The sequence below is a fragment of the Lucilia cuprina genome, chromosome 5 (assembly GCF_022045245.1).
Source record: "Lucilia cuprina isolate Lc7/37 chromosome 5, ASM2204524v1, whole genome shotgun sequence".
NCBI classification, from domain to species: domain Eukaryota; kingdom Metazoa; phylum Arthropoda; class Insecta; order Diptera; family Calliphoridae; genus Lucilia; species Lucilia cuprina.
In genome coordinates this window covers 3,528,862-3,554,159 of record NC_060953.1, presented here as the reverse complement: position 1 = coordinate 3,554,159, position 25,298 = coordinate 3,528,862, and the positions used below count along the sequence as shown (strand labels likewise).

The following is a 25,298-nucleotide window of genomic DNA, read 5'->3' as shown; positions in this document are numbered from 1 at the left end:
CAGTTCTAGTTCAGTTCTAGTTCAGTTCTAGTTCAGTTCTAGTTCAGTTCTAGTTCAGTTCTAGTTAAGTTCTAGTTCAGTTCTAGTTCAGTTGTAGTTCAGTTCTAGATCAGTTCTAGTTTAGTTCCACTTCAGTTCTAGTTCAGTTAGAATTCCCGTACGTTGTTTCAATGATCCTTGGTTCCTTGCTGCAAATTATTACATGTGTTTGTACTTGTGTACATAAGTGAGTTTGTTTAAGCCTCACAAGTCGTTTATTTATACACTTAAGGAACAAGGGGATTTATTTCTCATTCTATCTTTGTCCCTTCAGTTTTTTGTCTGTATATATTACATTAAACCCTTAACACAATATGTAGCAGCAACACCAAACAAACAAACGAGCGACACAAGTCAAATAAATACAAAAAGAGTCCTCACAACATAAGGGAGCCTGAGTCAAAACTGACACCAGATCCTTTGGCAATTATGGCTTGCAAACTTAAATGCAAACACAAAGAAAAAAGTTTGTCAAAAAAAAGATATTTCTTCTTGGGTTGTCAAACGATTAGCTGTTTTTAGTTTTAGATACATTTGAAAATCTAAGGTTTATTGAACCTAACCGTATGAAATATTCGTATTTTATCACAAAACTGAATACATTTTCTTTTGTATTTAGCTAAAAGATGTCAAAGACCTGTTGCTGGTGCAAAAATATAGGGGTTTCAAATGCTAAAAACCCTTAAAGCTAATACGTAGTATAAATAAAACAGCAAGAGGATTTTTTTCCAGCAAATATTTACTTGTACCCATTTATATGTTGACTTATTTATTTCAATTACCGTTGTTTCAATTCTAAGTTCAATAAACCTAAAAATAAGTTTGATCACCTTTTTACAAAAGGATATTTATAGCTTTAGAGTCTTTTAATTGAGTAAAACGATCTAAGTTTAAAGATCTTTATTTTGATCGAAGTTTATTCAACTTTAAAAGGAATACAACAGAAACTGCTACATTTTAAGGATTAAGAATAAAAACGAACATATTTATGGGATTAATGAAAAAAATAATTGAGCATAAATACCTGAAAATTGGAAATATGTTTTTTAAAAGTTGTCTAAGTTCATTAAACTTTTTATCGTATGGGAATTTTAAATAAGAGGAATCAATTAGGCAAAATGTTACTTAACAAGGATAACAAAACTGTTATTTATGTTATTGTTGATCAAATTAATGCCGAAAAAATTATTGCATTTAACAGAATATTTAAAGGTTTTTACGGTTATTCAACTTATTCAATAGTTCAGTTCTAGTTCTGTTCTAGTTCAGTTCTAGTTCAGTTCTAGTTCAGTTCTAGTTCAGTACTAGTTCAGTACTAGTTCTGTTCTAGTTCAGTTCTAGTTCAGTTCTAGTTCAGTTCTAGTTCAGTTCTAGTTCAGTTCTAGTTCAGTTCTAGTTCAGTTCTAGTTCAGTTCTAGTTCAGTTCTAGTTCAGTTCTAGTTCAGTTCTAGTTCAGTTCTAGTTCAGTTCTAGTTCAGTTCTAGTTCAGTTCTAGTTCAGTTCTAGTTCAGTTCTAGTTCAGTTCTAGTTCTAGTTCAGTTCCAGTTCAGTTCTAGTTCTGCTCTTCTCTGATACATTATTTATTTTCCCAAAAGGTCACTTCTTTTGCACAAACCCTGTATTTAAAGCACTTCACCTGCTTGTTGGACTGATTGCCTGTCCGTCCGTTCCTCTGATTCTCAATGTGTGTACGAGGTTTTTTGTTGTTGTTTGTGTATCATGTAGCTTTTGTTACATTTACTTTTATACGATGCTACTCAATTTTATGACATTGTGCTGCTGACTCTGCCACTGCTATTGAGGCTGACAAAAGATGATAATGATGTTGCAGGGTTTTGCGGCATGTAGATGTGTGTGTATATACGATGTAAAAGGTGCGCCTGTTTACTTTAACTTTAATCAAGCACCAAAAAAAAAATAAAAACTAAAACAAAAACACACATTCAACAAAAAGAGGCATACAATTCCTGACCTAAGACATCATTTTTTTCAATAGCCCTGCATTCAAGATTCTGAGGAGCATGTCTTTTTGACTTTTAACTAAAAAAAACTTCTTTTGCAAGTAGTGTTGATGAACTGGTCTACATGGGGTTGGTTATTTTTTGTGTTGTTGTTGAAATTTTGATGTTGTTTTGTTTATTTTAATTCATTGGAAACTATTTCAATTTTTATTAATAGCTAAAGTCACAGACACTTAAAAAATCACCTGCATATTCAATATACCGCCAGTTTATTTTTCCTTTTTTTTACTTCTACTTTTCAATTATCAATTTTGTAGATCCTTTAGGAGAAAAACACACGTTCAAAAATATCTTTGGAATGCCAGGATATGTAATATAATTTATGTGTAGTGTAAAAATAAAGAGCTGAAAAAGCCCTATACAATGACTTTCATAAATTCTAATCTTTTAAGCGGGTTTTCCTTTTCCAAGTGTTTATTATTTTCTTCATCCTTCAGTTTTTTAGTTTCTAATTTTGTTTTTACTGTGTTAAACATAAATCGCTAATATTCGTGGCCAGCCGGTAAAAAACGAACTAACGTTGTTTAATTCTGTTGTTTCAAAAAAGTCTGTTAATTCTAGTTATTTGACAAATTATGTGGGTTCAGGTGCTGTCTTTATTTTGAAATTTTTTAAAAGAGGGGGTTAATTTTTTGTTTGAAACGGTTAATAACCTTTGACTTTTTCTTTAAAATTGATAGTAAATGGATTTATTATAAAGTTAAAAATTTTGATAATGTAGTAATTGAACTAGAACTGATCTACACTAATATAAACTGAACTAGAACTGAACTAGAACTGAACTAGAACTGAACTAGAACTGAACTAGAACTGAACTAGAACTGAACTAGAACTGAACTAGAACTGAACTAGAACTGAACTAGAACTGAACTAGAACTGAACTAGATCTGAACTAGAACTGAACTAGAACTGAACTAGAACTGAACTTGAACTGAACTAGAACTGAACTATATCAGATCCCAAATAACTTTCCCAATAGAAACACCCTTTAATTTCAAATTGTTGTCTCAAAATACACATTACAACAAGTGCCGCTTTGAATGAAAACGATAAAGATGAGCAACTTCATAATGATTAACATAATGATCTTAAAACAAAAAGGATGCTGCTGTGCTCTCGCAGACAGACTGACACAAAAATCAACGAAAAGCAACAACAACGTTTGTTGTTAAAGGCACCTGTAAAAATGTAATCGGGTGCTGTAATAACGATGAGCCTTAAACTCAATATAGACAGCGATTTTATATCCTTTTTGTTGTTATTATGACTCTTTAGGTTTTGTTGAGGCATCCCTTAGCAACCAGGCAGTTAAAAGGAGCAATAAGAAAAAACAAAATGCAAAAAGATTTCTTATTAACGAGAAGAACCCTGCTGCAATCTTGGTTAACAGACAAGATGAAAAAAATACAAATTTTTAAATAAGCACCTGCTGTAGTATTTAGTTTTTTTTTTCGTTAATATTTTTTTCTGACGTATATGTCTGTGTGTATAGTGTGGATGTGCCGTTGTCCTAAATGAATCCTGTAAACCAGTCTGCTGTAGCAAAATACTTTAACAAACGTCAGCAGGCTTCCTTTAAACCTAAATGGCTCACAAAACCCTACTAACTGCATTTTTTTCTTTCTTGAGCCATGAGCTTGCTTTTGGCCCTTTACTACACATACATATAAAGTAGCTCAAGAAAAACAAAAACTGCAGCCGGTTTCATTAACTTGAGGTATTCATTCTTGAGCAACACAACAGCAAAAAAGGTGTAGAAAAAACAATCCTCGAACAACGTTTAATAAAACACATGCTACAATATTTGCTCTTATAGCGGCTTTTGTAATGAAAATTACAGCAGCTTGCCGTTTTATTTTTAGTTTTTTTTTCGTTAACTTGAATGTTTGTTCGTCCATTACCAACACCATCAAATGATCTACTTAAATATTTAAGGATCTACTATAAATTATAAGAAACAGAAACTTAAATACAATGTCCTTAAGAGTGCTAGTAAAGAAGATTTGTTTATTGATGACAAATATTTTGTCGCTGACATTGACTTAAAAAGTTGGTCTAATCAGTATGCCGGTTTATAGGATGTCAAGCAGTCTACTACAGGTTCAAATCTTATATATATTTTTAAGCGAGAAAATAATTTATTGAGCAAAAATTGAATTGAACTGGAACTGAGCTGTAAATTTTAGAGAACTGATCTTATACTAATTTAGAACTGATGTCAATCAACTAGTTTATTGCAAAATTGATTAGGTATATATAGTTCCTGAACTCATTTATTAATGATCTAGATTTGTTGTAGAACTGATATCTAGTAATATTATGTTAATAATCTATTTTGTTGCAAAACTGATCAGTTATAGTTTCAGAACTGATCTAGTAATGATTTAGATTTGTTGTAGAACCGATATCTAGTGATATTATGTCAATAATCTAGTTTATTACAAAACTGTTCACTTATAGTTCCAGAACTGATCTCTTAATGATTTAGGTTTTTTGTAAAACTGATCTAATACTTTTATAAGATTGAATAGACTGATCTGGTAACGAAATAAATGATCTAGAGTTGGGGTAGATCTAATACCGATTTGACCGAACAATCTAATGTACAAACGCTATAGAACATGAAAAATGATCTAGAACGAATCTATTTATGTTAACTAACTGATCTAGAATTGTTGTAAAATTGTTGTGAAACTGATCTATAATAGTTTAGAACCATTTTAAAACTAATTTATTTTAGAATTCATCAAGAATTAGTTTCAATTAGATTAAGAACTGATCTAAGATTGTTGTGGAACTGATCTAGAGATGATCTTGAAATAATATAGAACTGATTTTGAATAATTATAGAATTGATATTGTAGTGATCTTTAATGGGGCAAAACTATTCAGGTGCTGATCTTGAAATAATATAGAACTGATCTTCAATAATTATAGAACTGATCTTGTAGTGATCTTTAATGAGGCAAAACTTTTCAGGTAGCGATCTGGAATAGATTTGAATTAGTCTAGTACTATTTTAGAATGCATCTAGACCTGATAAGGAATTGATCGACTTCTGATCTTCAACTCAACTAGAATAGTATTATAAAACACGATCATAATAATAATTTTAAGTTGGAAGATCTGTTCTGATTTAAAATTATTGTAGAATTGATCTAAAACTGATCAAATATTGATATATGATTGTTTTAGAACCGATCAAGTTTATGTTTATCTTCAAGTATTGTAAAATGCATCAAGAATTACTTTAAATTAAATTAGGGACTGATCTAAGATTGTTGTAGAACTGATCTATAGATGATCTTAGAATAATATAGAACTGATCTTGTATTGATCATTCTTTGCAATAGTTTTAGAACTGGTCTAGTACTATTTTAGAATAACTCTATTAACTTTATTAACAACTGATCGTCTACTGATCTGCAATTCAGTTAGAACAAAATTATGAAACACAATCATGATCATAATCTTAAGTTGAAAGATCTGTTCTGTTTACACCTATTATACTAAAACAAAAAGAACAATAGTAAAACACATTACCACCTTAAAATTAAAGACAATTATTACACAACAAGATTTTGTTTGCTAATCCCTAAAATCCTGACCGCAAATCTTAAAACAATGTTTCCTGTAATACTATTCTATATGTATGATGTTAGTTTGGTGTTCTAATATTACGCTCAATCAAATTTTAAACACATTTGCAAGTGTTATTAACAGATTTACTGAAACAAACTATAAAAAAATGCATAAACCATAATCTCAAAGGAATTACACTTACTGGATTTTCATAGGAATTTCTTTAAAGGCAGTAAGAAAAAATCAAAGTTTTTTTAACAATGTATATCAAAACATGCCACAAAAAAACCTTACCTGTGCAACAAACACAGCCAAAGGCCAAAAAAAATCTGTCCAAAAAAAACATTTAAGTCGATTTTTTTCTTATAGTTCTTCACTTTTTGGCTGCTGTTACCACTGCACCTGTCACACAACACTCCTCTCGATCGTTACACACACTCATACAAACCAGCAGTAATCTGGTCTAACTAAGGGTATTATTGTTTTTAATATTGTTGTTGTTGTTGTTTTTGTTATTTTTAGTTTTCAGTTTTTATATATAGTTTCCTTGCATTGACCCAATTTTAATGCTTCTTCAGTATGAAGTGTTGCGTTTTCTTCCCCTTGTGATCTTTTCAACCATTATTTTTTTCACCAATTTTTTTTCCTCATTGTCTGGATTTAACGATCATCATTTGCTCTCTTTTTAAAAACACAGGTTGTTTTCTTTTTGTTTATAATAAAGGTATCACATTGTGTCTTTGTTGGCAATAGATTGAGCATAAAAATTCCTTTTTTTCTTATTAAGTATTATTTTCTCATTTGTTCTGAATTCCTAAACAATTGTTTAAGCATTAAGAAAGTATTTGAATTGTTTTAGATTTTGTGACAAATTTATGTTTTCTTATATAATGGTTTGGATTTTACACTTGTCAAGAATTCTAATAAAGTCTTGATCAGTTGAGGTTGTTAAAGAAACAGGTTGTTTTAGATTCCCATAAATTGTTTTAGTTTCAAATCAATTGTTTTTTAAACGAATTTGTAAATGTCCTTTTTGTAAGTTTTTGGGATTGATATTTTAGAAAAAAAGGTGTTTTTTAATTGTATTAAAAGTAATTAAAGGATTGAGTAAGATATCTTCTATTAAAAGTGATCTATAATTGATATAGTAATGTTTAGGACTAGTTCTATAATTTCTATATGAATAGAATGAAAAACTGAAATTGTTGTAAAACGGATCTAGAATTCTTCTAGTATTGATATAAAATAGGCCAATACTGAACAAGTACTGATCTAAATTGATCTAGTACTGATCTAGGACTTTTCTCGACTAAACACTGTATTTAGAATTGATCTAGTTTAGACGTAAACCTAATCTTCTAGTGATCTATATCTTAATTAGAGCAGATTTATAAAACACGATCTTAAAAGTGATCATGACGTTAAGGTAGATTATCTGTTTTGTTTATAACTAATGAAATACTATCGTGAATTGTTGTAAAACTGATCTAGAGATGGTATACAACTGATCTAGAATTATTGTAGAATTGATCTAAAATGTAACAAAACTGATCAGATACTGATCTGTAATTGTTGTAAAACTGGTCTAGTACTGATCTAGAACTTTTCTAAAAAACATGTAGACTTAATTTAGAATTTACATAGTATTGACATAAAACCGTTGTACCTAGTGATCTGCAACTTATTTAGAACCGAATTAGAAATGTGATAATGACAGTAGGGTAGAGCTGTTTTGTTTTCTTATAGAACTGGTCTAGTACTAATCTAGAATGTTTTTTGAATGAATCAAGGCTTTATTTACAATTTATAAAACTGATCTACTAGTGATCTTCAATTCAATAGGAACAGTATTCTGAAAGACGATCCTAAAAGTGAACTTGATTTTAAGGTAGATGATCCTTTTTTTATTTACAACTGTTGAAGTAATGATTTAGAATTGTTGTACAACTGATTAAGAATTGATCTAGAGATGATATAGAATAGATCTACTACTTTTATAGAACTGATCTGGAATAGACTTTATTGATGTTATAGAAATATCTTTATGAAGTATTGTAGTAGAACGGTTTAAGAATTGTCTAGAATTGTTCTAATATTGATCTAGGACTGATCAAAAACTCTTCTAAAACTGATCTAGAATCGATCTAGAGATGATATATTACCGATCTCGTACTGTTCTAGAACTACACTAGAATTATTGTAGAAGTTATTTAATATTCATATAAAACTGATATATAATTGATCTAAAGATGACACATTATCGATCTAGTACTATTCTAGAACTGAATTATAATTTCTAGAATTAATCTAGAGTTGATATATCACATCAGTACTTTTTGATACTAAGATCTTGAGATGATATATCTAGATCTAGAGATGATATATCACCGATCTTGTAATGTTCTAGATCTGATTGTTGAAGTGATCTTGTTCTAATCTACAATTGTTCAAATGTTAAAAATCTATAATTTCTCATTGATGTTAAACTGATCTGGAATTGATCTTATTATAGATCATATGGAATTTTTGCCAAAGTGTTTTAGTTATAACGTACAACTGAATTGAAATTGTTTTAGAACTAATCAGGTATTTATCTAGAATCATTGTAGAACTTTTCTAGAGCTGAAATAAAAATTAGAACTGTTCAAGAACTGATCTACAGTATGTGTAAAAAGAACTATAAGTGATCTAAAATTGTATAGAAATTATTTAGTTGTATTCTGGAATTGATCAAAAATTGATCTAGATATGATCTAAAACAGATCTTGTACTAATTTAGAATTGTTATAGAACTAAACTAAAAGTGATGTAGTACTGATCTTAAAACTAGTAGTAGATCTAGGATTGGTTTATTATTAATCTAGAATTGTTACAAAATAGATTTGCAATTGCTAGAGAATTGATTGAAAGCTGTTTTAGTATTGATGAAGAATTACTATAGAACTGATTTTTTGTATTTGACACATTTAACGATCAATGTGTAAAAAGTGCAAATTAAAAAGTGAATAAAAATATCGAAAAAAAACTTTACCTTTCCCATATTCAATCACAACCCCATATGACATTTTATCACGTGCTCTTGAAATAATTTCGATACGCTAATAAACGCTTGCCGATTACTTTGTCGGCTTTGAAAAGCTGTTACAGTATGACAGATTCTTCTTTAAAAAAACTAAAACTTGTCAACTCTTTAAAAATTAAAAAAATAAAACCAAGTCCTTGAATTACATGTGAAAATTTTCGATGATCATTAAAAAAAAACTTACACACAGAATTGAATTGTAGAAAAGAGTTTTAAAGAAGCTTTTTTTAAAAAAATCGATCTTACTGCAAGATCAATTTGTTAAATAGTTGACGTATTTAAACGTACTGCAAATGAATACATTCGCACTTGACGAAAATAAGAGAGAAAAAAATAAAACAAATCATTGATCTTTTGCTGGTTGTATGTAATAAAAGGAAGATGGTTGGTTGAATGTATGGTTTGGAGATAATTTGAGCAATTGCTGAGTTTTGTGTTCAACAGATTTTGTTTTTGCTGTGAACGAGATTTTTTTTTTGTTAAGAAACAAAAGCAAAAAAAAACTTAAACTAAAGCAGCTGAAATTTTGGGTAATTGTCATATTATCAATATAAAACCTGGTATTGATTATTTTAAAGCCATGATTAGTGAAACTCTTTAAGAGTGTGTTTTTTTTTTCTTTTAAGAAACAGGAATCAAGTGCAAAATTTTTAAAAACAATTTCCTACACACATACACACAAATTATGTGTAATTGAATTCATTGCAAAGTCCTTTAATGTATTTAGTTTTGTAAAATTAAAACCCAGCGTCTTTTTGTTACAAAAAAAGCTTAATTATTGGCATTCCCAACAAACAGCAATAACAAAAACTTTAAGAAAAAAAAAATTATAAAGATCAAATAAATATTACCGAACTTAAAAGAAGATTTTTCAAAATGCCGCTTTTTCATACTGCCCCCATTCAATACAGTTCAATATATATTTGCAAAATTTTGGTTTACCAAATCAAGTTTAAAAATATTTACTTTTTTATTTGTCTTTCTTTAAGAATTGTTACTTACAATAATTTGTTTAACAGGTTGTCTTTTGTTAATCATAATTATTTGTTAAAATACTACAAAAGGGCGTATGTATGTATAAGTTTTTGAACTATTTATTGAAAAAAAAATGTTTAAATATTGTTTAATTTGTATGATATTTTATAAATTACTCGTTGGAAAATTTTAAAAATTTCTGTAAAATAATTTTAGGGCCGCTGTCTTAGTTAGTAGCAGCGATCGGTTTTCATCAAAAGTAGTTTTTCTTTGATCTTACAAGGTCAAATATTTTAAATTCTTTATGTCCTTAAGAGAAAACACATTATTGATCTCATTATTAGGTGAATAGTTGTAATATTTTTTTAGAGGAATTTAAGTTAAACATTGTTTATAATGTTGTATTGGATTGTAGATAAATAACACTTTAAAAAAGGATAAATAGAGTCTATAGATCATTTTAACATAGTTTTTGAATTAAAATCTATGATCAGTTGTAGATCAATTCTATAAAAGTTATAAATGTGATCTACAACAATTCTATATCTATTTTAGAGCAATATTAGATAACTATCATAGATCTCTTGTAAAACTTGTAAAATTGATCTAAAACAATTTTAGATCAATACTAGATCGTTATTAGCTGTTTTCTAGATTATTTTCATAACTATTGTAGATCACTTGTAAAACTATTATAGATGAGTTTAAGATTTAAGTTTTAGAAAACATTTAGCTTATATCAGTTTAAGATCAATGTAAGATCAGTTGTAGATCAATTCTATAAAAGTTATAAATGAGTTCTACAACAACAATTCTTTATCAATTTTAGATCAATACTAGATCGGTACAGCTAGTACTGTTTTCTAGATCATTTTCATAACTATTCTAGATCACTTGTAAAACTATTATAGATCAGTTTAATATTTAAGTTTGAGAACACAACTAGCTTATACCAGTTTAAGATCAATGTAAGATCAGTTGTCCATCAATTCTATAAAAGTTATAAATGAGTTCCACAACAACAATTCTTTATCAATTTTAGATCAATACCAGATCGGTACTAGCTATTTTCTAGATCTTGATTTTTATATCTATTCCAAAACTATTCTAAATCTCTTGTAAAACTACTATAGATCAGTTTAAGATTAGTTTTAGAACACAACTAGCTTATATCAGTTTAAGATCAATGTAAAATCAGTTGTAGATCAATTCTATACAAAGGTATAATTGTAGTCTGTTTTAGAGCAATACTAGATCGTTACTAGCTGTTTTCTAGATCATTTTCATATCTATTCCTTCAAAATTAATTCTAGATCGGTAGTTGATCAGTTCTTGTTAAGTTCTAGATCACTTCTAGATAAATTTTTCAATAATACTAAATCACTTCTGTTAACAACTCTATATCAATGCTGAATCACTTCATATCTAGATACATTTCATTAGTTGCACAACTATACTAGATCAGTTCTATGATCATTTTTCATCAATTCTAGATCAATTCCATCAATACTATAATAGTTCTATATCATTTCCATACAATTATTCTTGATCGAAAAACCATTGTAGTTCAGCACATGATCAGTTCTAAATCAATTCTAGATACGTTTAAGAACAGTTCTAGAAAATTTCTTAAAAAAACTTCTCTATCAATTTTAAATCAGTTTCTACAATAGTTTTACTACAGTTTAAAGTCAGTTCTATATTAAATTTTAAACCAACTCTTGATCGGTTCTACATCAATTCTAAATCATTACATTATTAGTTCTAGAACAGTCACAAATCCTAAAACTAGTCATTAAATTAGTCCTTAGACTTGGTATCTAAATAGTACAGCATGGACCTTAATTATATACCTTTATGTAGTTCAGCGTTAGTCATAATTTCAGGTTTAATATTGTCTTTCGTTGTTTAATATTATGTTGTCTCTAAAAACAACAGTTATTTTTGTTTCTTATAAATAAAACTCTTGTTAATTTTTATTTTTTTTTCTTCAAACTTTATTATTTTTAATATTTTGTGTTTTTTTTTTTTTAATTTTTCTCAAATCAATTTAACTTAAAAACATAAAAATTCAAAATAGAACTAAAAGAAAATTATAAATAAAATTATTTTTATTTTGTTTTAAATATAAATAAATTTAAATAAAAATTTATTATTATTGAATTAAATAAAAAAAAACTAAATTAAATTAAGAAAAATAGAATAAAATGAATAAAAATTTTTAAATATTTTTGTTTGTTTAAACAGTAGACATACCAATTAAATAAAGAGGGATTTAATAAAATAGATATAAATGAGGAAAATACAATAAATATTCTTTGGTACATTTAGCTGCAATTGAAATGGTTTTTAACAAAAGTTTTTTTTGTTTTAAATCAATGTCTTCCTTAAGTTAAAAAAGAATAAAAGGCCAAAAAATTAAGAATTTAAAAAATTTTACTAAATTTTTAAAAAAATATAAGAAACTTAAAAATTAATATTAAAAAACTAAAGTCTTCCAGGGTTTGTTTGTTTTTTTTCATAATTTCTATAAAAAATAAAGTCTATACACAATTTTAAAAACTAAAACTTAAATTTATAATAAAAATTAAAAGGGGTTTTTGGGGAGTTTGTTTGTTTTGCTTTAACTTAATTGTAACTTATAGATAAATTTAAAAATTTTTATATTTTGTTAAAATTATATAAAAATTTAATATAAATTGTTATATATATTTTGGATTACTAGTTTGTTTGTTTATGTGTTTTATTATAAATTTAGTTTAATATTAAAAAGCCTTGTTTATAGTTTAAAGAAATGGGTTCAAAAACTTTGGCTTTAATTAAGACTTAGCTTTTTTTCAACAATTTTTTTTTCTTTTTTAAAAAATCCAAAAAAAATTTTGGATTTTATATAAAATTTACAAGAGATTTTGGAGATTTTTTTCTTTAAAGGATTTCAACAACTACTGCTGACTTCCATTTTTACTAAGGGATTATTGGTATTATTATTATTACCAACACTAGTCGACAGAGCATGCTCCTCATGACGACTTTCACGATGTCTTCTTAAATCAACTTTACGTTGGAATGCCTGATCACAGAGACCACAACCGAAGGGTTTATAACCAGTATGCTTACGCATATGGGTAATCAAATTTGAACTCTGACTGAAAGCTTTAAGGCATACGGTACATTTATGGGGTTTTTCACCTGAAAATAGAGAAAAAAGGGGAAAATTAGAATTTTGTTTAAATTAAAAAAAAATATTTATAAAAAATTTTAAATGTTTGTTAAATTTAATTAGTTTTGCTATAACTTTCCGAAAAAATTTTTTAAAGTAATAATTTTTTCAAGAAAATTCTATTATGAGGGAATTTTTTTCAAAAGTTTTTGGGAATTCGAAAAATCTAAAAGAAAAAACATTAGCAAACTTATTAAAAGTTAGTAAATAATTATTTCCTATAAAAATTAACAAATTCCAGGAAGTTAAAACAATTTTCGTTTATCAAAAAAGGGAAATCTAATTAAAAACAAATCCCATTTAAAAAAAATGGGGAAATTTAAATAAAAAACTGGAGATTTTTATAAAAATTGTTTTAAATAATGTTTATTTTATCGTATTTCCAAAATGAATTGGTTTAAATTTATTTTTTGGCAAATTTTGGTTTTTTTTGGGGATTTTTCAAAAGTTTTTGGGAATTCCAAAAATTAAACAAAAAACAATAGCAAACTCATTAAAAGTTAGTAAATAGTTGTTTCCCATAAAAATAAACAAATCCCAGGAAGTTAAACCAAATCCCGGATTATAAAAAAAGGGAAATTTTATTTAAAACAAATCCCATTTAATAAAAATGGGGAAATTTGAATAAAAAACTGGCGAATTTTATAAAAAGTGTTTGTAATAATGTTAATTTTATCTAATTTCCCCAATAAATTCATTAAAAACACTTTTTGTTAAAAATTTTGCTTTGAGGAGATTTTTCAAAAATTTTTGGGAATTCTCAAAATCAGCTATAAACCATAACAAACTTTTCAAAAGTTTAAAAATTATTATTTACCACAAAAATTAACAAATCCCAAGAATATAAAACCAATCCTGGTTAATAAAAAAGGGAAGTTTAATAAAAAACAAATTCCAGTTAATAAAAATGGGAAAATTTTAATAAAAAACTGGAGATTTTTGTAAAACTTGTTTAACATAATGTTATTTTTTGTAATAATGTTATTTTTTTAGTTTTCTCAAAATACATTGTCTCATTAAGTGATGTTGTTGAAATTTTGTTTTGAAGGAATTTTTTAAATATTTTTGGGAATTTTTAAAATTAATCAAAAATCAAAGGAAATTAATTTAAAAGCAGATAACGATTACTTGCTATAAAAATTCACAAATCCCAGTGAATGAAAATTAAGAAATTTAGAAATTTTCCTAAACTTGTATTAAATTTAGTTTTTTATTTAAACTTCTAGTGATTTTAATTAACTCCTTTTTACAAAATACTTACTTTGTTTATTATTTAAACTATTTTATCTATTGACAAATATCTACTTAATTTTCTTTATTACTTTGTAGTTTTTCTGTTTAAAACTATAAAATCAAATCTCCCTGTCAAAAGTAAATATGACTTTTTTTCCAAACATTTCCCCCATTTACTTTTTCATAACAAATTACTTAATTATTTATTCCAATCTATTAGTTAAATTAAATCAGATATGATGGTTATGCACTTAATCGTTTATAAAATACAATAAATATTACAATTCCTGTTGGAAAAAGCACGACAAGTGATTTAAACTTAAAATTATAAAAAAAGAAGAGGGGGGACATACTACAAAAAAACAATGTGTTAAAGTCACGTGACGTGTTAAGTTTTTTGTTTTTGGCTTGTATGCTTTACTTGTCAGGCATGCATTTTCTATAGAAAAGCAACAACAACAACAAGACTGAAACTATTCAAGATGGGTGGCATGTGTGTTTGTATGTGCAATAAAGTGTTAGAGTATGACAAGTGTTAATTTAATGATGAAAAAAAAGGGAAAAATAAAAGGCAAGGGATTAATAAAGTTAACATTTAATAATGGTTACCAGATTGAGGAAAAGGGTAGAATGATTAAAAAGTAAATAAGAAAGCATTAAAACCCTTTAAAATAACAAGAAAAATCTAAAATCAAATATTTCCAACAAAAATTAACAACAAAAAAATGGAAAAAGGAGATTTTTTCCAAAGTAAATGGGAATTTATAAAATCCAACAAAAACACCGGGGAACTTATTAAAAAGTTAAAATTAACTATTTCCAACATAAATAAACAATTCCCAGAGAGTTAAAACAAATCCCAGATTTTGAAATTAAGGGAATTTTTAAATAAAAATGAGGAATTTTGAAATTAAAATTAAGATTTTTCAAAAATTAATGTAAAACTGGATTCTGTTATTTATTTCTTTAAAATTGAGACATTTTTAGTGCATTTTTTAAATAAATTTTGTTAAGAGGGAATTTTGGAAAGCTAAATGGGAATTTGTGAAATTTGCCAAAAACTTTAAAAATATTAACAGAATGTTAAAATATATCATTGCCCTTGAATATTAACAATTCCCAGGGGGTTTAAACAAATCCCAGTTTTTGAAATTAAGGGAATTTTTAAATAAAAATTAGGAATTTTCAAAAATTATTGAAAAATTTAAAGCTGAGACATTTTTAGTAAATTTTAGCATAAATTTGATTGATGATTGATTTGATGGAAATTTTTGCATAAATTTTGTTAAGAGGGAATTTTTGAAAACTAAATGGGAATTCGTTAAATTTACTTAAAACTATAGAAATATTATCGGAAAGCAAAAATCTATTATTGCCATTGAAAATTAACAATTCCCAGTTAGTTTAAACAAATCCCAATTTTTGAAATTAAGGGAATTTTTATATAAATATTAGGAATTTGTAGAAATGGTTTAAAATATGTTATTAAATTATTACTTCATTCTGTTTTCCAAAGCTGTAACATTTTTAACTATTTTCGGAGTAAATTTTATAATGAGGGAATTTTCGAAAAGTAAATGGGAATTTGTAAAAACTTTTAAAAACTAAAGAAAACTTTTTAAAAAGTAAAAATTTATTGTTTTCAATGAAAATTAGCAAATCCCAGAATTAAAATTTAATAAAAAATAAAGAAATTAAAGAAAAATTTTTGTTTTAAATAACTTACCGGTATGTATATAGGTATGTTTTTTCATATCCGATTTCTGATGAAAACGTTTGCCACAATATTGACAGGGATAGGGCCGGGTATCGCTGTGTATCAGTAAATGTGTTGATAGGGTAGATGAACGTTTAAAAGATTTACCACATTGTTTGCACTAAAATAGAAATAAATAAAGGAAAAATTATTATTTTTTAATTTTAAAAATAAAACTAATGACGAAAATTCCCCATATTTAAACAGTTTGTTAAGCGATCTATAAAATCTATACAATCAAAACTAATCAAAGTCTTTTTAAAGAAAAAAAGTTTTATTTAAAATATTTTTTCGAAATTTTATATTTATTTAATTCTTGTTGTCTTAAGAATAAAAAAATCCAAATAATTGTTTGGTAAAACAGCTAAATAAATATAAAATCTTATATAGAAGAGGATCTAGAGTTGTGTTTTATTTAAAAATACGTTTTTTCTTCTTCTTCTTCTTCTGGCATTTCAGCTGAACTAATTTGTTTGCTTTTTTTTGAAATTAAATAAATGTTGTTAAATATTTTTTAAAAATTACTTTTTATTTAAAAAGTAAATAACTCCTTAATGACATCAATATGTGTGTTTTTTTTTTTAAAAAAATCTTTATGCATTTTTTTCTATTTATTTTTATTTTATCTACTTTTCTCTCTCTTTCTTTATTTTACAAAAAAAAAACATATTTACACAGTTTGCTTACCAGGGTTTACTGTTGATGTTTTGTTACATTTCAAATTTCTAAATGTGTCACTATTAGTTAGTGTTGCTTTTGTTTAATATTTGTACGTGTTAATCATAAATAATTTTTCAATATTTTTCTATTATTTATTTTCAAAATCAATAATGACACAAGTGTTTTGTTGTCTGTTATATGGATTTTGTTTTTGTTTCTTTTTCTCTTCTAATTTGTTAAAATGCAAGTTAAAGCTGCTGTTTATAATGCATTTAGAAAAAGATGATGATGATGTTGAATTTAAAATTTAAAACGGAAATGAAATTTGCATAAATTTTGTGAACCATTTTAGTTTTAATAAGTTTAGTTTTTTTATGGACTTGGGATTCAGATTTTTTCTAATTTTTTTCTTAGATTATTTACTCTTGAGTTGTTAAACTTTGTCAGCTAGAAACTCTTCTCAAACTTAACAGATTTTGTTAGAAGTTTATTTTTTTCAAAGTTAATGTCATTGTCTTTAATTTTTTCTTACATTGTATGGTTATCGGTTCAGAGATTTCTAAGATATGTATATAGAAAATTATAAATCAACAAAGTGATGATTTATTAAATTAAAGATACCTCATCTTAACTTTCATGACCTATTAAACACCTAAATTTCCTTTAAATTAAATAAAAAGTTTATTATTCTAAAAGCTTTTATTCTTTTCAAAGAGTTTATCATGTACTGTAATGAAATCTGTTCAGAGATTTCAAATATATATAGAAAAATATAAATATTTAACCAAAATACTTTATTTAGTTTAACCTTCCGCAGCTTTTCTTTAATTACTTTAAATTACATAAAAGTTTATTATTCCTAATGATTAAGTCCATATCTATGACTTTTTTATGAATTGCATTAAAATCGGCTCAGAAATTTCTAATATATATCTAGAAAACTATAAATTTTTAAAAAATGTTTAACATTGTTTTACATTTGAGGTTATCGAGTTTAAACCGCCTGTTGTTCTCTTTTAATTAATTTAAATTGAATAAAACTATATTATTTCAAAAGCTTAAATACTTATCTATGATTTTCTTATAGCTTAAATTAAAATCGGTTCAGTTTTTAATAAGCTATATAAATATCTAAAAATGTTTTTTTTAATTAAACTGTTTTTGTAATTACAATCGCCTGTAGTGTATCTTTTATTTAAAAAAAGAGCTGTTTGAAAGTTCATTATTTTAAAAGATTATATCTTTATCTATGAGTTGCTCAATTTCTTGTAACAAAATGGGTTCAGTTTTCTAGAAAATATATTAATAACAACAGCAAGATAAAGCAAACGAATATTACTTTATTGTAGCAGTTTAACTTTGAGCATTAAAGCTTACATTGCAGAACAAAGAAAAGCTTTAAGCTTTATTTTTCTTAAAGCTTAAGTCCTCAGCTATGATTTTGTTATATATTATATTTAAATCGGTTCAGTATTTTAAAAGATATAATATCAATATGTTTGCACAACAACCAAAATGACTACTCTTTGTTTGTACCCTTAAGAAGAGGTCATAATTGAGAGTCTAAAGCTTTTATTGTATGCCATGGAAAAGCTTGAAGCTTTTGTTTTCTTAAAGCTAAGGTCCTCAACTAAAATTTTGCGATATATTATGTAGAAATCGTTGAAATTTTTTTAGGAAATAATAAGAGATTTATAGAAAACTATCAGATTTTCCCTTACTGCAGAGTTGGTCAACTTTGAGAGTCGAAAGCTTATATTGTAAGACATGATAAAGCTTTAATTTTCAAAAAGCTTAAGACCAGAGGCAAACATTTGTTGTTTAAATCAGTTCATATAAACAGAGATATATAGCAGAAATTAATACTGCTTTATATCACACTTAATACACAACAACTTTGACAGTTAAAAGCTTTTAGTGTTAGAGTTAAGAAAAGCTTAAAGCTTGATTATTCTAAAAGCTTAGATCCTCAGCTACTTTTTTGCAAATATTGTTTTCAAAATCGTTTGTGAGTTGTTGTTAAATTATTATAGATTTATTATTCAGTAACTGCTTATGAAATGTTTAAGCTTAACTGCCTAGAATTTAAGCTTTTAAAAGCTTTCATTAATTTAGCAGCACCTAAATTAAATATCAAAATTAGTTATTAATATAATAATTATCAAATGAAGCTAAATTAAATTACTATTTGCATTTCATTTAAATACTAACCTTCAGATTGTAACAATTATCCTAAACTATTTAACCCCCCCTTTTCTGTGGCAAACAATTTATTAATAGTTCTCATCAATTATTTGTTTTTTATAAATTTTTTTCGTAATTAAATCAAATGTTTACCTAAGAAAACTTTTATAAATATTTGTATACTTTCAAGTAAATTGATTGAAATCCTTTAATTATCATTATAGATTTTAATTGCTTAATATCGTGTTTGTCATAGATTTGACCAACAAATAGAAGAGGTTTATAATAACCTCTACCTTACTACCCCTTCCTCTCTCAACTGAAAACAATTCAATTAATTGAAAAACTAAATATGGAAATTATTAAAAGAACCCCTTTTTTCAAATCGAAAAAAATGTACAGAAAAGTGTTTGAAAGACTTACAGTTGGGCATTCGTTGGAAAATGCGTGCTTGACCAAGTTGTGTTAATTGTTTTGCTATTATTTACGATTTTATAACATAATTTAATTGCTGTTGTACTAAATAAATAACAAAATTTATAACCCCCCCCCCCCTCATTTCCTTGCTTTCCTAGGATATATATTGTACATATTTGTGTCATGTTTGTGTCTTTTGTCATTGTTTATAATTTTATATAGATAAAAGTGTCATATAAATTTTATTGTCTTTTTGGAAAATTCAATTTCTTTTTTTTCAGGTTTCTATAAAATTGAAATCTCATAACATGCAATTAGTTAATCAAATTAATTAATATAGATTTTTAAATAAAGAGGATTTGTTATTCCAAAGGATTTTTTTATGAAACATTTCGTCTTCAAAACTTTGTGAAATGAAATTTAGAACTGGGATTTTAAAAATCTTTAAGTTTATTAAAATTATACAGAAACTACTTTCATTATTTGTTAGTTTTGTTTAAAAATCTTTTAAACTCTTTATTTAATAAAGATTTAAAAAAAATTCAAGCAAAATACATAAAATCAAAATCAAAAGTTCTTAAAAATGAATAATCTATTTAAGATTTTAAAATTCTTTTAATAATTTAGACTTAAACACATCTACTTTCATTTTCCTTAACAATTTTTCAATTTAAAATGTTTGTAAATTTTTAAAAAATTTTGAAAGTATTCAAAATTTTTCTTTAATTTTTTGTAAAAAAAAATCCTAAAATTTTCTAAATAATCATTACTTTTTATTAATCCTATATCATTTTTCAAAATTTTCACACATTCTTTAAACTTTAATTGTTAAAATACTTTGAAGAATATGTGGCACATGGTCTTTACTCTTTTTTTTTAACTGCATTTATATACTTTTAGCCTGGCTAAAGGCAAAGACAGCAAGTAGGTATGCAACTTGATATGCTTGAAAGGTTTCTTCTTTAAAAACTGTTGGCAGCCTGCCAGCCAAGATCGTTTTCGTTTTTTCTTACGTTTGATCGTGTTTTTTTTACGATCACAATTTTGTGCGTGTGACTTCTTAGGAATAAACAGATGGCTTAAATGGCTTATCGGTAGGTTTTAATGATTATTATTTTTTTGTATTTTTTTGGAAATTATCAAATTAAAAAAATCTGTAGTTATTTTTTTTCTCATAAATGTAACAGCATTACTTTCGTTTTGATCAGTGCATCTGTTGTAGGTTTTTTTCCTTTTTTGAAAAATTAAAAAGGATCAAAAATGGGTGGTCTGTTGAAAATTGAGCATATGAATATGGCTAAAGTAAACAGTTATAAAACTAAAAGTAAAACTACAACTTTTTTAACTCTGAAAAATTACAAGAAAATTTTTTAAAAATAATGAAAATTTTGTATACAAAATTTTCGTTTACTTCTTTGTGCAATCTATTTAAATCTATTTGCAAATAAATTAAATTCCCTAAATTATTGTTTAAGCGATTGCCTTAATTGTTTTTTAATAACTACTACTTTGAGATTTCTACTTCTATTTTCACTTCCTAGGAAGTTCTTTCTTTAATGTAAGATATTTCCTTAGTTTTTAAATATTTCGAAACCATATTTGGTATATCAATAGAAGAAGTGTTAAGCTTTTAAAAAATATTTTAATGGTCATTAAACTTGTCGACAGTAAACGCCACAGTGGGTCAAAGTTGTAAACCTCAAAATAATATTTTTTATCTTTTCTTGCATATAATTGATTAAAAAAACATTTTTACCATATCAAAAGTAAGTTTAATTTCCTAAATTATTGTTTAAACGATTGCCTTAGTTGTTTTCTGATTACTATTACTTTGATATTTCTACTTCTTTTTTTACTTCCTATGAAGTTCTTTCTTTAATGTAAGATATTTTCTTAGTTTTATAATATTTCGAAACCATATTTGGTATTTCAATAGAAGAAGTGTTAAGCTTTTAAAATATATTTTAAATAGTTATAAAGCTTGTCGACAGTAGACATTACAGTGGGTCAAAGTTACTAACTTGCTTGTCGACAGTAGACATTACAGTGGGTCAAAGTTACTAACTTGCTTACAGTGGGCGCTATAGTGGCGCAAAACTTAAAACTCAAATTTTTAACTACTGTTTTGGTAAACGTTTTCCCAAAACTTACCTGAAAATTTCTAGCCGTTCTTTTTTCACCATTATGTGAAATAGCACCACCACTGCCACCACCATCACTATCCTGATACGAACTCGAAGACATGCGCACATCTGTTAGACTGCCAATCAAGGCAGTAGAATCGGGATGTTGTTGCTGCTGCTGTTGGTGGGAAATAAAATGTTGTTGTTGTTGCTGTTGATGATGATGATATTTTGAATCTTGAAAATCTTCACTTAAAGATAAATCACCACCATTACTATCATTATCACTATTCGATTGTTGTATATAAAGATCCACTCTTTGTTGTCTCAACAATTCCAATTCCCTTTGTGTTTGAGCCTTTAAATGTTGAGTAAACAATTCCAAATTATTACCCGCTAAACCGGCCATAAAAGCATTACGATGAGCATAGATTTGTTGTTGTGCCAATTCGATTTCTGGATTAGATTTAGAGGAAGTGCGTGGAAAGGTGGCAGGACCTGATATAGAGGATAAGGGTGTTAGTAAATTAGCATCTTGTAGTTGTTGATGATGGTGTTGATGGTTGTGTTGCTGTTGCCGGGAATAGGAATTTCTTCTTTCATATTTAAATTTACGCACTATGGGATCCATATCACCCTCCTCTTCCGTTTGCTGTTGATATCTTAACGATTTCTCACACATACTGGCTGGTGACCAGATATGAGAACCCTGTGATCTTCTTTTGGCAGCAGGCTCATAATCTTCCTCCTCTTCGTCGGCTCCTTCAGCTTCTGGTGTACGTGGTGAGGATTTAAGATTTACCGCTCTTATGGGTGAAGGAGTGCCTGATTCCAAAGAGTTTTCTTCATTTTGTGGTGAACGTTTTATGGATAGATTTAGAGGCATATCTTCATTAGGACACTCATCTTGTGAGGATGCTGATACATCCTCTTTTTCGGGCGTTAAGGCATAATCTCTATTATTGGCAATGGTTAAAGGAGATTTGGGTGTTATGGGAGTGTGTGGTGATCCTAAGGCGGAGGCTGACGAGAGTAAAAATTGTGGCCATAGTAGGGCACTGGAGTACAGCAGGGGATTGTAGAGGAAGGGTGGTAAATCTATAAAGGAGAATTTAAGAAATATATTTGTTGAGGAATAAACATTTTAGAGAAATTAAGAATTGTTAAAATATGGAAGTTTTTAAAAGCTTAAAGCTTTTATTGAAAGTTTCTGGTGACATAAGTGGTGCTTTATAAGTTAAAAATTTTGTTTTTCAAAATTTGTAAAAGCTTTTTGCGAAAAGAAGATTGACATTTTTATAAGACGTTATTAAGCTTTAAAGCTTTATTTTAAACCTTTTTTTAATATGTTAACTTCTAAAGTTTCTTAGGAGCTTTCAGTGTATAAAAACAAAGGCTTTTAAAATCTGAAAACTTAATATTTTTGTAAACTAAAAGTTTGAAAGAGCTTTAAGCCTTTCAACAATGTACTTTTAACTTATAACTCTTAGCAGCTTAACATATATAAAAGCTTTAATATGTTGTAAATGAAAGTCTAATGTAAAGCTTAAGTTTTAAATTTCACAAACCGTTAAAGTCTTGATTATTTTGATTTGGGAACAGACAGTATTTTTAAAGTTTTATTAATATTTGTAAAGTATTTCTAAGGAAGTCAAGAAAAACTTAAAGCTTTTAGAGTTTAATAAAAAAGGGAGTTTTTAATGTAAGCTTTGTTTAATATAAAACCTTAAGTTTATTGTTAAGAAATTCTTATGTTTTGATAGCTTCCACGTAAAAGCTTTTAATAGACAGCTTTCCAGAGGTTTTTTTATTATAAAATATTAAGTTTAATAAATTTTCTTTTTAGTATTTTTAAAAAAGCTTGAATATTGTTTTGTAATTCTTTGGTTTTGAGAGATTTCTTTTAAAAGCTTTTAAAAGAAAGCTTTTCAATGGTTTTTCTTTTATAAAAACGATAGTGCTGTAATCATTTTAACATTTTTATAACAAATGTTGAACAAGCTCCTTTTTTATGATAACTTAAGACTTTAAGAGCTTTGAGTTATAACTTTTAGTTTAGACAAAACTGCAAATGTTATTGTGGATGATTTTAAAAGCTTTTACACTTAATATTTCACACATTAACAATGACAACAATTTAGATTTAGCTTTTTATCCATATATAAACTTTATGAACTTCTTTCAACAAATTTTGAATATTTGTGCAATTTAAGCTTAAGTTTTTCTTAAGCTTTAAGCTCTTAAATTGTTAAAGCTTCAACACTTACCTCTAGTATTTAACTTTTGAGCGGCTGCATTAGCCATAACGTTATTAAAAGCCGATGCTCTTTGTATCCAATTTTTGGAATTCGCCAAATTCATATCCAAAGCAGGATTGTTGAAATTATTCAAAGGTGTAGGTTTAGATTGAGGTGAAGGTGGTGGTGATAAATGATTCATTTTGTTAGAAACAAATTTTTAAGACAATTTTTCTTAAATTTTTTTTAATAATATCCTTTTTTTAATTATTAATAAAAACACTTTATTCACACATTTATTTAGGCACTTGTTTAATATGTAAAAGATTTTAAATAATTTTCTTTTCTTAAGGAAAATTTGTTAAGAATTTTCTTTTTTTTAATATTTTTTCTAGATTTGTTTTAAATATTCCTCTTTTAATTTGTTTGTTAATGAAATAACCCCGTAAAATAACGCTTTATTATGGGAATTTTTTTAAAATAATTTGTAACTCTGATCTTTTTTTGACAATAAGAGAACACGTCCGTTCGGTTTGGTGCTTGGCACCTGACTGAATCTTTCAATGTTGTTTAGGTTCTGAAAAGACTCTGGTGTGATGCACGGTGTAGTTAGCCCGGCTAGCTAAACTCATAAGTAAGTGTGTTATAATAATATGGCCAAAATCGTAGCCTTAAACCAAAAACCAACCAAAGCCAGTAAAACAGCAACAAATAAACAACCACCATCAACTACAACTACTAACAAAACAATGATGTTACCAATACTCTAGCAAAATAACACAAAACAATGAGAGTAAATTCAGTTAAAAGAGAAAACGAAGGTGAAACGAATCAAAACGGTTTTTAAAAACTGTTGTTGTTTGTTAAACAAGTAAAAAAAAAAAAAAACGATCTAGTTTTTGGTAGGGATTTTTTGTTGCTGTAATACATAACACTCCATATGTTGGTTTAAAGATCTTCAGCAAAAAAGAGTATATCAAAAATCACCCTTAATTTTTTCGAAATCCTCCACAAGTATCCTTTTCCAAACTCTCGATAATTTACCTTGCTCATCTTTAGACCACCAAATTACTCTCTGTTAACAAATTTACTCTCCTTGATCAAAGTTAGTTGATTTCTTTTTTCTTCCTTTTTATTATAGTTGTTGTTAGCACGCGTTCTCTTATTACTAATTGGTTTTGTAAACGTTTGGCGGGCGTTTTGTGTGTTTCTTTTTTTCGTTGGTCAGTCCAACTGACACTTTTTGTATAAAAAAGAACAGTTTGTATTTGTAATTCATTTAAAAATATTTTCTTAATCCTTAGGGGTAAAAAAACTGTTGTTCGTTTGTTTCTTTCTCTTCGTTTTGAGGTTAAAGGAAACCGTTTGTTAATCTTAACAGTTTTTTTTGGGGAAAAAATCTTAAGTTTTTAAAGTTTTTTCTTTCCTACAATAAAAATAAATAAGTATGTAAATCTTTATGTCGATAAAAGTCTTTTATGTTTGTGAAGCTTCAATGAATATCTCACAAAAATCTAGTCACTCTAGAGATAACTTTCATAACGCTGAAGGCTTCATCAGGTTTAAATTACTGTGTTTTCCATACTTTTTAAGATTTTTAAGAATCTTAAATAAAATAACAGTTTTCATCAAATAAAAATGAGCTAAACCATAATTAGAACTAAACTAAAAATTTGTAATTAATAAACAGAACTAGAACAGAATTAAAACAGGACTAGAACAGACTAGAACGGAACAAGAACAGAACTAGAAAAGAACTAGAACAGAAC

At 26.8% G+C, this 25,298-nt stretch overlaps 2 protein-coding genes across 2 annotated transcripts in view; one reads left to right on the top strand and one right to left on the bottom strand.

The window, feature by feature from the left end:
* LOC111685587 (pyroglutamyl-peptidase 1) overlaps positions 1–25,298 on the top strand; it is a 64,434-nt gene that overhangs the window by 9,785 nt on the left and 29,351 nt on the right. The gene's annotated exons all lie outside the window — the stretch shown is intronic.
* Positions 12,425–24,075, bottom strand: LOC111685586 (zinc finger protein sens). Its single transcript, XM_023447853.2, has 4 exons — positions 23,560–24,075; positions 21,321–22,390; positions 15,879–16,029; positions 12,425–12,888 (listed from the first exon to the last, which is right to left on the bottom strand). The coding sequence occupies exons 1-4, from the start codon at positions 23,729–23,731 to the stop codon at positions 12,635–12,637; spliced, it is 1,647 nt and encodes a 548-aa protein (XP_023303621.2). The 5' UTR covers positions 23,732–24,075; the 3' UTR covers positions 12,425–12,634.

Excerpts from the sequence above, each read along its gene's own strand:
- LOC111685586 (XM_023447853.2), bottom strand. The coding sequence starts at position 23,731 with ATGAATCATTTATCACCACCACCTTCACCTCAATCTAAACCTACACCT. Across the intron at positions 22,391-23,559 it reads TCAAAAGTTAAATACTAGAG|ATTTACCACCCTTCCTCTAC; the intron begins GTAAGTGTTGAA and ends TCTCCTTTATAG. Across the intron at positions 12,889-15,878 it reads ACATACCTATATACATACCG|GTGAAAAACCCCATAAATGT; the intron begins GTAAGTTATTTA and ends CTCTATTTTCAG.